We start from the raw sequence: 14,218 nt of genomic DNA, 5'->3' as shown, positions 1-14,218 counted from the left end.
GGGTGCGGGAGCTCCGGCTATCCGATGTGGTAGGCTGGATGTCGGCCAGGACGGAAGGTTGAGGGAGCTCCGGGTATCGGATGTGGGTAGGATGATGTTCGGGCAGGACGGAGGGTGCCGGGAGCTCCGGGTATCGGATGTGGGTAGGATGGATGTCGGGCAGGACGGAGGGTGCGGGAGCTCCGGGTATCGGATGTGGGTAGGATGGATGTCGGGCAGGACGGCGGGTGCCGGAGCTCCGGGTATCGGATGTGGGTAGGATGGATGTCGGGCAGGACAGAGGGTGCGGGAGCTCCGGGTATCGGATGTGGGTAGGATGGATGTCGGGCAGGACAGAGGGTGCGGGAGCTCCGGGTATCGGATGTGGGTAGGATGGATGTCGGGCAGGACAGAGGGTGCGGGAGCTCCGGGTATCGGATGTGGGTAGGATGGATGTCGGGCAGGACAGAGGGTGCGGGAGCTCCGGGTATCGGATGTGGGTAGGATGGATGTCAGGCAGGACGGCGGGTGCCGGAGCTCCGGGTATCAGATGTGGGTAGGATGGGACATCCAGCACAGAGAGGCTGAGACCTGAGACAGTGGAGACGGCGACGTCCAGGGCAGGAGGTTTACCACCGCCGTGTTTGAAGCCCGGACACAGAATAACTCCACGTGGGGAAGAAAAAAATAAAAGTCACCAAAAAACTGGGTAGAATAGGGATCAGTCGTTTTCTTCAGGAAGTAGAATGGTGTTATTTGCACTTTTATGTTGATGATTTGCTTTCTAATTTTAATGCAATGAAAATGTCTTGTTTGTATAACAAACAAGCTTAAAATTAGGGACAAACATACGGGCTGGTCCTTTCTTAGGTCACAGCAGCCCCAATAACTTCTCTGAAATCAATAAAAACATATTTTTAAAAAAGAAAAAGAAAACCTCCCGGGAACTAAAGGAATGTGCAGATGGAGCCCTGTCCGAGTCACTGGGATGAGCTGGGGGTCAGGGCCCTCGCAGGAGACACGGCGGTTCCTTTCAAGTGCGCGCTCGCTCGCTCGCTCAGGAAACACTCACTCACACGCAGTGTGTTTCGCTCCGAGGAGGAGCAGGGAACCGAAGAGGAAATGGCCTGGTTTCGAATGTCCTCGCTGCTCTTCCCACCCCCCCACCCCACCCCGTCTACTTTTAGCGCCAGAAATGGTTATTAATGTGAGCTCTCTGCGTGGCTGGAATATGGGTCATTTTACTAATTAAGAACAGGGAGAGGGAGTGGAGGGACCGTGTTCGCCGTCTCCTCAGAGGGGCTGACTCCTGTGTGAGACTGAGCTCCGTGTCCTGCTAAGAATGGGCCAGGCTCGGGAACAATCCACTGAAGACCAGGACCTGCTCCCTTTGGGCCCTGAAGCCAAGCGGGCGGCAGCGTGGCTTCGGCGAGAGGAGGACTCTCAGGGCTAAAGGAAGCCTCAGGGTAACTGTAGGTCACTGTACATAAAACCATCACAGAAAACCACAGCAGCCAGGTCTGGGGCTCCCCACGTCGCTCTGGCCACGGACAGGAGCGCCTGCGTGAGAGCCTGGTGTCAGGCGGGGGGAGGGCTGCCTCCACGCTGGGGCTGGGGCCCAGCAGAAGGTCCCACGGGATGAATCTACCACATTCATCACGACAACAGGCTCTGGACCGCTCCCTCTGGGAACTGTCCTGAGAACGTCACACGGCTAACTCACTTCACCCTCCCAAGCACCGGGGGTCGGTGTTATGAGGGTCTGACTTGCACACCTGAAGGGAAACTGAGGCATGGGGATGCTGAGTGCGCCCAGGCCCCTGGCTGGGAAGGGGTGGTGGCAGATGACAGCCTTTTCCGTCCACCCAGGGCTCCTCTGGATGCCACGTGCCTATTCTCTCTGTGCCCTCTTCTCCGATGGGAGCTGGGAGTCATCAGCAACGCTCACTGAGCCACGCACACGGCCCGGCCCCAGCCAAGGCCGGCCCGGCTCAGCAAGGTGCCTTCATGCACAATGAACCACACGACTCCTTCCTGTTCCTGGCTCCCACCTGTGCTAAACCGTTTCCAGGGCTCTGCCTTACCAGTCAGGGATTCGGTAGTGGGACCCTCTTTCAGAGGAAGGGGAAACGACCTAATGACAGCAGAGGGGACGGCGAGGATGATGGGTTGGCAGCAGCAGCTCTTACTCAGTCGTGACTGTGAGCGAGGCCCTGAACCACGTGCTCACATGTGCGGGTCCATTCATTCCTCGTGAGGACCTGACAGTAGGTGCAACTATGACGCGCATTTTACAGATGTTTAAAGTGAGGCTTAGAAAGGCTAGGTCCCAAGGGCAAGACTAGCAAGGAGCAGTTAGAGGACTTCAACCCAGACCTAACCCAGAGTCCACATCTTAGTTTGGATGTCAAAGTCCTTAAAATGGTTACTCAGACACCCCAGTCCTCCGCCGGACCGAGCACCAGCTCCGACCGGAGTCTCAGCCCACGGGCAGCCCCGCCCGCCCTGAGGCCCGCTTAGCCCCGAGCCCACTCCACACCCAGAGCACCGGTGCTCCCACGGTCCACCCGCCCACCTCTGACCTCGTCTCCACCGAGAAAGCAGGCAGCGCACGCGTCCCGACTCAACCCGGGCGTGCTCAGGCTCTCCCGCTGGAAGAGGACACACCCCACCCCCCGGTTCATGGGGCCACAGGTCCCTCAAAGGTCCAGACGCCACACAGGGGACCTGGCTGACAGCAGGCCGTTCACAGCCTCTGCTGCCGGTGCCGCGTCTCCCCGCGCCCAAGCCGGAGGGGATTACGACTTTGCTCTGGCTTCCATGGGGTCGGGTCTGCATGAGCAGGAGCAGCGGCATGTCAGGGGCTGAGTTTACAATGGATGTGTGCACCCGCCACCTGATACCCCACAGGGCTCGGCCTCGACTCACCTTATGGCACATGTAGGAGCCGCCTTTCTTCACCCGGTCCTTCCCGGAGGGGGGGCCCTTCTGTGGGGGGAGGAGAGCTCCTGAGTCAGAGCGCAGCTCCTCTCGCCTCGGACGGAGTCCGTTCAGTCCCACCAGCTCCCTCGGGGTGACCTACACCCCACGTGCACTTCCTCCAGGGCCTTGCGCCTGCACCCCCTGTACCCCCCAAGCCCCCCCCAATTCCCACCATGCTCTAAGGCCCAGCCCCACCTCTCAACCCACAGCACTTTGTCGCTTGTCGCCTTGATGACCGGGACACTGCAGCGGTGCCGGGTGTCACCCCGAAATCACCCCGTGACCCTGCTCCCCCTGATCCACAGTCACCCGCACCCTCACTGGCCTGCTCCACCAGCCGGCCGGCCTCTCTGAACTAGGTCTTCACATCCTACTGTGAGACTCTAATAAACCCTTTGCCGACTGAAGGAAGGAATTTGCTTTTTACTTTATTTATTTATTTATCTATGTATTTTTTTTTTTAAATATATTTTATTGATTTTTTACAGAGAGGAAGGGAGAGAGATAGAGAGTTAGAAACATCGATGAGAGAGAAACATCGATCAGCTGCCTCCTGCACATCTCCTACTGGGGATATGCCCGCAACCCAGGTACATGCCCTTGACCGGAATCGAACCTGGGACCTTTCAGTCCACAGGCCGACGCTCTATCCACTGAGCCAAACCGGTTTCGGCTATCTATGTATTTTTTAAATATATTTTTATTGATTTCAGAGAGGAAGGGAGAGAGATAGAGATAGAAACATCAATGATAAGAGAGAATCACTGACTGGCTGCCTCCTGAGCAAATGCCCTAACCTTGACCTCCTGTTTCCTAGGTCGATGCTCCTGGGCACACATGCTGCCAGGTGAGATCAGAGACGGACTGAGCGTCCCCCTGGGGAAGCCCCGGACTAACTCAAGAGCACCAGGACCCCCCCCACCTCCAGGACCACAGGAGCGCCTGCCCAGCGCCGGGCCTGCGGGCTGTACTCACTGGGTTAAGTGCCTCCTCGGCAGAATGGCGCACGGCCCACCAGTCCGCCGTCCACTCCCACGCGTTCCCCACGATGTTGTACAAGCCGTAGCCGTTGGGAGGAAAGGCATCCACCTAAAGAGACACAAGGGAAACCGCGGTCACGCTCCTCACCTCGCTCAGAAACCTGTGTGTCGCCCTGGCTGGTGTGGTCAGTGGGTAGAGCATCGGCCTGTGGACTGAAGGGTCCCAGGTTCGATTCCGATCAAGGGGGCACATGCCGGGGTTGCAGGCTCCATCCCCAGTGGGGGGCATGTAGGAGGCAGCTGATCAATGATTCTCTCTCATCATTGATGTTTCCTCTCCATCTCTCTCTCCCTCTCCGAAATCTATTAAAAACAACAAAACAAAAAAACAAAGAAACCTCTGTGCACAGAAACACACTAGGAGCTGTAACTTCAAAGTCTGAACACTAATTTTCCCCCAGCAGTCACAATACCATGTGGCCAACGCACAAATGAAAATAAAAGTAAGTAGGAGCCACTTTCCAGTTGGCTCTCCAGGGGAATTCCGAAGCCTAAGGGGAGTGTGCACACATCACACGGGAGGGAAGCCAGCACAGCTATCCGTCATGAGAGACTAGTACTGACCAGAAGTCAGATCTGTATCTGACGGGGAGCAGAACCCACGTTAGACCCACTGTGAGCTGTGCTGGCCACACTGTCTCAGCACTGAGTCCCCACGCCAGCTCTGTCCCCGCAGCCAGCGACACTGACCCCCGTCCTCAGAGTCATGAGCAGAATGGGCGGATGCACCACATGCTAACAGGGCCCCAGGGCAGAATTCCCCTTTGAATTTTCCCCCTTATACTCCTCTTCCACAGTTTCTACAGCAACTATCCCGGAATCAGAAAGGAAACCGCGTTAGGAAAACACTGCCTGGTCGGTCACTAGCGTTCGCTTTGTGCACAGTGGCTGGACGTGGGGCAGCACGCGGGGCGGAGGAGCGAGGCGGTCACCCAGCCCTCATCTCTAGTCCCCGGAGCTGCCGCCTCGTCCGCAGCCTCGCTACTCACGGGCGCGGTGCCGCGGAAGCCGTCCTCGCCGGTGTCGGTCACAGGAAACTCGCCCTGCCAGAGGTTGGCATAGTGCTGGCCCCTCGGCTGCAGTTTGTTGCCCCAGGGGAAGAGTCTGCCAGGAGAGATGCAGGTGTCAGCCGTCAGCCCGGCCACGGGTGTCAGCCAGCCCACGGGCATCAGGTGCCGCACAGGCCTCAGCCCGGCCCACGGGCATCAGCTGCCACACAGGCCTCAGCCCAACCACAAGCATCAGGTGCCGCACAGGCCTCAGCCCGACCACGGGCATCAGGTGCCACACAGGCCTCAGCCGACCACGGGCATCAGCTGCCTCACAGGCCTCAGCCCGGCCACGGGCACGGGATTCTGGACTGAAGTCGCCAGCAGGGACGCAGTGGAAGGGAACACCGCTCGTGTGCTCTGAGTGAGCTATGTGATCTTAAATCCTAAATGTGTAAAAATAAGCAAAGCGTCTACTCAGGGCTTTGTAACTCCCGCACAGCTAGTTCGCGTCCAGGCCCCACCCGTCTCCCTGGGTGCTCCCTGGAAGCAGTCGCGGGACTAAGGGGACTGGCGGAAGTTGGGAGGCGAGCGGGCTGGGCCCACAGGGCAGCGCCCGCACCATGGCTGCTCGTTTTAGAGCAGCGGTTCTCAACCTGTGGGTCGCGACCCCTTTGGGGGTCGAACGACCCTTTTAAAGGGGTCGCCTAAAATCACATATATAATTACATATTGTTTTTGTGATGAATCACTATGCTTTCATTATGTTCAATTTGTCACAATGAAATTGGGGGTCACCACATGAGGAAGTGTATTAAAGGGTCGCGGCATTAGGAAGGTTGAGAACCACTGTTAGAGGCTTCGCTGCTGTAGGAGCTTTTCCCACAGCGAGTTTCCTGGCTCTCGGCTCCTGCAGCAGAGAAAGGCGCTGCTTCCAGAGAAGCCTGAGTAAGAAAACGCCGGCGGCCATGGCCACGAGCCCTCGGAGGCCTGTGCCACGCCAGCCTGGCCTGCAGACGCCATGGATGCAGGAGCCGCCCGCCCCACACCCACTGACCACTGGTCACGTCGCAGTAACCGGGGCACAAGGCAAACCCAGGACGGAAGCCTGGGTGTAGAGCGACTCTCTCACCAGAACCAGGCCCAGATCTGGAAGAAGCCGGCACCGTTTGGGCAAGATGGGCCATACCTGTCGTGCAGGCCCCCGCGGCAGCTGTACTCCCACTCGGCCTCCGTGGGCAGGCGCTTCCCGGCCCACGCGCAGTAGGCCACCGCGTCGTTCCAGGAGACGTGCAGGACCGGGTGGTCCGGCCTGGAGACAGCGAGCGAGGAGGGAGTGAACTGCAGGGCACAGACCAGCTCAGCAAAGCCCAGTCCCCTCCGCCCTCGACACTGACGCGGTCCTGGTCCCCAAGCAAGCCCCCCACCACGGGGTTCTGACTCCCCAGCTCCCAAAGGGTGACAATTCCTCTTAGAAGCACACTCAGACCCTTCATTTCTTCACTGTGCAGGCTCGCCCGGACCCCACGGAGCCTCACTTGGATGGTGGGTGTGAGAGCCTCCCAGCCCCCCTCTAAGGAAGAGGTGCTCCCACTGCAGGGTGCTGTCAGCCCCTTCGGGATTCCCACAGCTGCCTGAGCCAGCTCAGAGCCACCAAGGGCTAACCAGGGCAGGGGCATGACGCCCAGCCATTCCGGCCACCGCAGCAATCCTGTGGACAGCAATCCTGTGGGTCTGTGTACCCCGGGCCCCTGCGGGATTGGGCGGGACTCCGTGGGCCCACATAGTCTTAGCTCCACCCGCCCCCTGCGGCCCCAAGACAAGGCCTATCCTGGGCCCCGTGTCCAGGCCCCAGCCTGCCAACCTGCTCTCCCTGTGTCTGCTGAAGAGCAGCAGCTGGCTGCCCCTCTGGAGTCCAAGTCGTTGTATTTTCTAAGGGTGCAGAGGGTCGAGGGGAAGGAAGTCTGAGAAGACAGGGACCGACATTCCCTGGGCGCTGTTTCGAGTGGCCTGCGCACTCCTAGTCAATTCCTGTACCTCCCTGACTCCTGCAGGAATGCACCCTGACCTCATTCTTCAACAAATGCTTGCTGAGCGCCCATTAGTGCCAGTCGCTGCACGTGGAACTGGTAAGAGAGGCACTTTTCATGGCTCAGTGACTGAGAGTCAACCTAGGAACCAGGAGGTCACAAAGTGATTCCCGGTCGGGGCACAGGCCCGGGTTGTAGGCTCGATCCCCAGTGTGGGGCGTGCAGATGGCAGCCGATCAATGATTCTCTCTCATCATTGATGCTTCTATCTCTCTCTCCCTCTGAAATCAATAAAAAGATATTTTTTTAAAAAAAGAGATGCCCTCTTCTCAGAGGATGGATTCTGGGTAAAATGCAGCTTTCTTCTACCATTAAGTTCAAGACAGATGCTGACTGGGAGCTCAGAGGGCAGTCACCCTGAGAGACCCAGTCCCGCGTGACTGTCCCCTCCCATCTTGTCCCGGTGAGGCTGCCACCCCGGGCTCTGGAGGCCTCCTGCCACTTGCCCAGGGGCTGCGCCCCACGCAGAGCTCCATGTACGCCGGCCCGGCAATGAAGACAATCACCAGGAATGTGGTCAAACCAGGGCTGGGAGTCCCCCTGGAAGTGGGCCAGGAGAGCAGTGTCCTTGGGCCCCGAGCTGCCGCCCTGACCCAGACCTGCTCCCCGGGCTCAGTGCTGCTCTATTTCTGCTGAGATAATTACTTCCTCGCCCCCGAGACGTGCTGGCCCCCGCTCGGCGGAGTTTCAGTCAGCTGGTCGCTCCAAAGTGTGTCAGCCCCGGACGGGGGACAGGAGCCCCGAGCCAAGGCCTGAGCGTGCACGGGGCCACCTGGCCGGACATGCTTCTCCGCAGACAGTGTCCACAGCCCCTCGGAGAGGAGCGGCGGGCAGGCAGCAAGGTAAACCTGCCAGGAGGCGGGCGACTGGCCCGTCAAAGGGGCGCCTTCAGACAGGACACGCGAGGGAGGAAGGCGGCCCCTTAAGGGCCACCTGCGAGCGGTGCAGTGTCTGGGGCCTCAGGGGAACATGCTATTTCCTGCCGCTTCGTCCCACCCACCAGTCCGAGTGCCGGCCCTCCCCCGCAGACGGGCACCGCACTGTCCTCGCAGCAGCAGGGATCTGCCTGGGACCGAAACACGTCGCCGGGGAGAACAGCCCCTCACCTGTGCAGGACAGTCGAGTCGGGCCCCTCTGGGTGTCGCCAGCTGGCGCCTTTCACAGGTAACCACCAGGGAGCAGCCGCCACCTCAAAGCAACCAGAGGAGCCAGGTTAGCAGCGAGGCCGCAGGAAACGGCTCAGCATGCGCTCAAACGCGCCCACAGTCTCCATCCAAACGAACGCCTTTCCCAGGACGTGGGAAATAGACTTGGGTGTGAATAAATCTCTCACAAAGAGGAGCCGTTCATATCATACAGCACGGCGGGGCGAGCACTGCCCCCCGCAGCCCCAGGAGATGCGTGTCATGACGCACCTGTTCCTGAGGTGGCCATGGCTTCCAGCACCCCCACCTGCTGACTTCTCCTGGACAAACCCCAAGTTTACAGTCTCTGAGCGGGGCCTCCTTCTGTAGGGGAGACTCGGCCTGGCCCGTGGGTCTCACGCGGGGTCTGTGGTGGTCCTAGCGGTGCCACCTCCACTCCCCCTGGCGCTGAGGCTGCCTCCTCCGCTCCGGGCCGTGGTGGCCTCTTTGGAAGGGGAAGGTTGTGGCCCAGTGAAAAGTCCCGTCCACGCTAAATGGTGGCTGGTGCGTATGTTTTCTTAGAGCCGCTGACCCCCGGGCACGCCTCCTGCTCCTGGTGGACCTCAGCTCTCCACAGAGGTCCGCAAGGCCATCGCCGAGGTTCGGAGGGGTGATGTCAGGCCGATGTTATTTCTTCACCCAAGTCAGACCTCAGAGGGCCCAGGACTCGAAAGGGCACCCGAGGACACTTGAACAGGGTTCAGATCTGCGGCTCCGGGACCCGCCAGGCCCGTTATCCTGTCCCATCGGGCCCTCGCCTCCAGGGCTATCACGCTTCCTGCTTCCTGGGCAGACGCCACACACCGACTCCCAGGTCAGGCGACACCTGCTCTTTTCAAAGGCAGATACAAGACACGGCCGTGGGACGTGCTCCCTTCTTATCTCATCCAATCAGCCAGCCGGGCCTCCTGAGCAGCTCACTGTGACCCCGCCTCACCCCACACCCAGGCGCACTCTCCCCCCTGGATGGGCCATGCCAGGTCGGAGCCGGCAGCTTTCAACACCAAGTGCTCCGACAGAGGATCCCCGGCGCCTTCCTTCCTGACAAGGACTCACTCATGGCCTGAGTGCCACAGCGCCCCCGTCCCGGGCAGATCTGGCGAGGGACGGGCACTTGGACAAACACCCACATCACGTAAGGGAGATAAACTCAGCAAAGGCAGGCACGGGAGCCATCAGAACCAGCAGGTGGAGGAACCTAAGTCCGGCATGCGAGACAGAGGGCATTTCGGGTGGACGTCCCAGGGCAAGCCGAGCTGACCACACACGGCGAAGGTCTGGTCTGAGCTGGGGACAGGCAGGCCCTGCCAGGTGCTTGGCCTCAGGTGATCCCAACGCATCCCTGCCCGCCTGCAAGGCCCCGTCCTCCAGGGCCTCCTCCTCCCCCAGGTCCTCCCTGACCAGCCCACCCACTCGCTTCCCGGCACCCTGTCCTCGCCGCCCCCTCCGCAGCGCCTGCCTGCGGTGTCCCTGCTGAGACTGCCTCAGCTGTCACTGCGGGCGCCACGGATGCCGGACACTCTTACTCTTCTGAATCTTTTCAAACAGGTGATGCATGTGCTATCAGTTTTGTTTCTAACATTTGATATGAAATATTCATAAATCAGGTAAAAGAAATACAGTAAACTGGGTTCCGGGTCTATGTTGCTGCGTCCCTGGACTTCGAGACTGAGGCCAGGGAGGGACCTCTGTGCCAGTTCTCAGGACAGCACGGCCCTGGCAGACCGTGGGCATCTCTAAACCAAGACGCATTTCAGTCAGAGAGCAAACCTCCAACCCGAGGCAGCCACGCTCACGTCCATCCCCATAGACAGCAAAGCACAGGCCCGAGAGACGGCAGACACAAGCAGGCGTGAACCCAGGCTGGGCCTGTGCGCCGGGTGCAGGGCAGTGCCGCTCACCGCTCAGGACGGCCACCAGTGCTGGACAGCCGGGGCCACGCCGGTGCCGCTGACACGCGAGAGCCGCTTAGGTACTTACCGCCTGCTGGATGCCGGCCTTCACCTGCTCGCTCAGCAGGCCTTCGAAGACGAAAGAGTCGCCGAACTTCTCAGCCTGCGGGGAAAGGGACAGGACCCGGGGAGGGCTGTCATCACGCGTGCCACCCATGCCATTTCTCGGGTCCAGTACACTGAGCTCTCGCCTGACTTCCCAGGGGAAACAGAAATGGCCTGCAGCACCTGGCTTCCTACCCCTGGTGACTGTCACTCAGAGACCATCCCGTCAGGCTCTGCGGCTGACACAAGTGCCGCCGGGGAAACTGGCTTTGGGAAGGTAACTGCTCCTGTGACAGAAAGCCAACCCCAAGTTTTCAGATAGTTTATGACACACTAGCCCAGTGGTCAGCAAATTGCGGCTCGAGAGCCACATGTGGCTCTTTGGCCCCTTGAGTGTGGCCACGAAGTTTCAATCGCACTGTACGTGCACCCGCACGTGGTATTTTGTGGAAGAGCCACTCTCAAGGGGCCGCAGTTTGCCGACCACTGCACCAGCCCCTTTTCATGTGGGATTTCACCAGCAAGCCCTGTCCTTGCTCTTCCCAGATCCAGCCGAGAGCATTAAGTGCAGTGTGCTGATGCCCTGACACGTTCTAAGCCACGAAGGTGTCCACTGTGCTGACAGAGGCCAAGCACCGATGGAATCCGTATCTGACGATGTGTAGTTAACACCACTGTCTGGGTCCCCAACTACCTGCTCACCCTGTGCACGTGACCCTCTCTGCAGGCACACACCTGGCCCTGGCTCTCCTGACGCTACAATCCTGGGTTTCCTCCTCCGTTTCCACTCTTCCTGCCTATCTCCTGAAACACACAGGCTCCTCCTCCAGCCCCCAAACACCGCTGCCCCCAGCCCTGCCCGGCCCACAGCCTCTCGGGCTCCGGCCGTCGAGGAGGCCAGGTGGCTTGTTACAGGGACTGGCTCTGGAGGTCGGGGTGAGGCCAGGAACCTGCACGTGAGAATAGGTCAGCGGCCGGCTCTCCGTCCAGGAGACCACTCTCTGGGACACACCACGTTCAGGGGACAAACTCCCAGTGTCATGGCTTTAATGAAGGAGAGCACCTAGTGCCTCTCACACCTCCACCCCCGGCCAGTGCTGTCCTCCCGAGACACTGCCTGCCGCCTGGGAACCTGTCCCTGCATTTCAGGCCTAACGAGTACCTCCAACTCCTTCTCCTAAAGGAGCTCTTCTCATCACCTTTTCTCAACCCCCACTCTTCCTCCTGGGCTCTGTGGTCCCAATAAGCCCGCGCACCTAAGCCTTCACCCACACCTACCAACACCTACCAGTGCCTGCGCACCTAAGCCTTCATACACACCTATCAGTGCCTGCGCACCTAAGCCTTCATCCACACCTACCAGGTGCCTGCGCACCTAAGCCTTCACAACACCTACCAGTGCCTGCGCACCTAATCCTTCATCCACACCTACCAGTGCCTGCGCACCTAAGCCTTCATCCACACCTACTAGGTGCCTGTGTACCTAAACCTTCATCCACACCTACTAGGTGCCTGCGCACCTAAGCCTTCACCCACACCTACCAGTGCCTGCGCACCTAAGCCTTCATCCACACCTACTAGGTGCCTGTGCACCTAAACCTTCATCCACACCTACTAGGTGCCTGCGCACCTAAGCCTTCACCACACCTACCAGTACCTGCACACCTAAGCCTTCATCCAACACCCACCAGATGCCGGCTTTGGACTGAAGGACAAAGCTCAAGGTCAGTATTAGAGGCGTGGCCCGCCTTCATCGTGCTTACATGGGGGCACAGACAAAAACCAAGCCAAATGAAGAAAATAGTGACAACTTGACTTGACCTTGTAAGGAAAAGAGTAGCGAGAAAGGCTCCTTTCACAGACTGAGCAGAGGGGCCGCCGAGGGGCCGTGTAAGCCGAGATGACTCACGGATGAGAGGCAGCCAGCCACGCACAACAGGGGCAGGCGAGGGGCCAGGAAACTCCAGGAAGGGGGAAACATGGGCCCCTGAGCTGAGAAAGAGGGGCGAGTCATCCAGGAAAAGAAGCAAGAGCAGCCACGAGAGCAGGAGGTGGGCTGGGAAGCAAGGGGGAGGGACAAAGAAACTGGCTAAACCAGGAGGCACTGTGTCCAGAACAGTCCTTAACTCTCCTTGCGTCTGGACCCCTGGGCAGAGTGAAGCTGACAGGACCCCTGCTCAGGGTGACATGTTGGATGGATAAAGTAAAATCAATACGATTACAAAGACAACTAGTTCTACCAGAATATTCATCACATTTGTGCTACAGTAATATATATGTGCTCTGTATTAATATACTAAATACGAGCTCGTGGCAGGTCCAATAGTCATCACTTCTAAGGAGGGGATGAAAGCGAACAATGACACGATGTCTGTAACAGCAACAATGAGACAAAGTGTCTGGTTTCCGTGGGCGACAGAATCACAGGTCCTGCTACTACTGTGGTTGGTCATCTGCTCCGTAACTGAAGGAAACGCGAGATCCCAGGTAGAGGGTAGAAAAGACGCAGGAGTAACTTCCCCATCCAAGTTTCTGGCCGCCCTAAATTCTGCTCCTCCCGTCTTCACGAAGAACCCTGGTCTAAGCTTCCGCCCCTGGGACTCGCCTGCTAACTTCATCGCACTGTGGAGGAACCTGGCCGAGAGCATCCTTAGGCCACAGGAAGCACGGGGTCTCTGCTTCCACAAATAGGCACGAAAAGACACGAGTGCTCTGCCCATTTTAGGAAACGCCCAAGAAGCAGAGCAATGCGAAGCCAAAACTGTATGCTGCTTCGCTGTCGGCATTCACTCTCAAGTTATTTTTAATTTAAAAAAAAGACAGGGACTCCACACACTGAGGGCTAGGGTGGCGTCCTGTGGTGAGAGAGCAGGGAAAACAGGCACCTATTGGACCAGCACCATGGAGACGCTCACAGTAACCCCGCACTGGACAGCCTCCCTGTCCCTCCTCCCAGGCAGGACACACCCGCTCAGAACCTGGCTTCCTGATCCTGAGACCACAGCAGGAGGCCGCTCTGCCAACCAGGGGGTCGCCTACGAGTCACCAGGCACTGGAATAAACCAGGAAAACGCAAAGCTGCCTTTCAGCACCTGTCTCTTGGGAAATAAGTTTCTGAAACAACCAAACTGCAATTTTCTGAGCGGGAAAAGTGGCCTTACTTGACATGTGGTCTGTTATCCCAAAAGACCGGGTGGGCAGGGACGCTGCGCTAACACCGTACAGCAGAACAGCAAAGGGCACAGGCCCTGGGCCACACCAGTCACACTGGCATCCCGGCTCCCACCAACCAGCCTGCGAATCAGGGCAAGTCACTGTCCTAAGCCTCAGTTTGCTACCTTCAAGGTAACCTACCCTCGGGGTTGCTAGGACTAAGTTAGACGCTATGTATGCAAAGTGCTTAGCACAGTGCCGGGCCCACAGGAAAAGTGGTGGGAGAGCAAGCTGTCCCTCCCCACCCTGACCCGTTACCTCGGTCAGGTAGCCGGTGGCGTTCACGAACCTCTCGAAGTCGGCGTTACTGACTTCATAGGCGTCCATGTAGAAGGCATCCACGGTGACTCTCCGGGCGGGCGCCTCCCCGTCCTGCTTGATCTGAGGGTCATCCGTGCCCATCGTGAACACGCCGGCGGGGATGGAGACCATCTGCAGGGAGGGGGGAAGGCGCCCGGCACAGTGAGCCCCCGGGACTGAGCAAACCCCACGGGCGGAAATCACTGTCCAATACACCAAGGAAACGGAAGGACCAGTCACAACAAATGCAAGCTCTTTAGAAAAGGGGTTTCTCTGGTCAAAACTCTACATGTAAACGTGAGGGCCTGCTGTGGAGGCGGGTCTGGCTACAGCCCCAGCCCCAGCCTCAGCCTGCCAATGACTGGAGCGCAGGGTCATGGAGAGCATTCCACGTCAACATATGCGGGCGTTTATCCTTCAGCACCCTCCAGTTTCTTGTGAATT

At 58.8% G+C, this 14,218-nt stretch overlaps 1 protein-coding gene across 3 annotated transcripts in view; it reads right to left on the bottom strand.

Annotated features, from left to right (window-relative positions):
- The window catches only part of SUMF1 (sulfatase modifying factor 1), a 16,074-nt gene extending 2,137 nt beyond the window's left edge, over positions 1 to 13,937 (bottom strand). The window contains exons 1-8 of one of the 3 annotated variants that reach the window (XM_014447532.2): positions 13,733 to 13,936; positions 10,245 to 10,319; positions 8,187 to 8,269; positions 6,180 to 6,302; positions 4,991 to 5,105; positions 3,937 to 4,050; positions 2,908 to 2,967; positions 1,197 to 1,539 (exon numbers count right to left, since the gene is read on the bottom strand). In XM_014447532.2, the coding sequence (XP_014303018.1) occupies positions 1,441 to 1,539; positions 2,908 to 2,967; positions 3,937 to 4,050; positions 4,991 to 5,105; positions 6,180 to 6,302; positions 8,187 to 8,269; positions 10,245 to 10,319; positions 13,733 to 13,906 (843 nt within the window). In that variant the 5' untranslated portion in view covers positions 13,907 to 13,936 and the 3' untranslated portion in view covers positions 1,197 to 1,440. The other 2 variants (XM_023746404.1, XM_006105343.3) reach the window with 2 other exon arrangements.
- Between the last annotated feature and the right edge of the window lie 281 nt (positions 13,938 to 14,218).

The sequence above is a fragment of the Myotis lucifugus genome, unplaced genomic scaffold, assembly GCF_000147115.1.
Source record: "Myotis lucifugus unplaced genomic scaffold, Myoluc2.0 scaffold_674, whole genome shotgun sequence".
In the NCBI taxonomy this organism is placed as follows: domain Eukaryota; kingdom Metazoa; phylum Chordata; class Mammalia; order Chiroptera; family Vespertilionidae; genus Myotis; species Myotis lucifugus.
The sequence above is the reverse complement of the archived record's forward strand: the minus strand, read 5'-3'. Positions and strand labels throughout refer to the sequence as shown.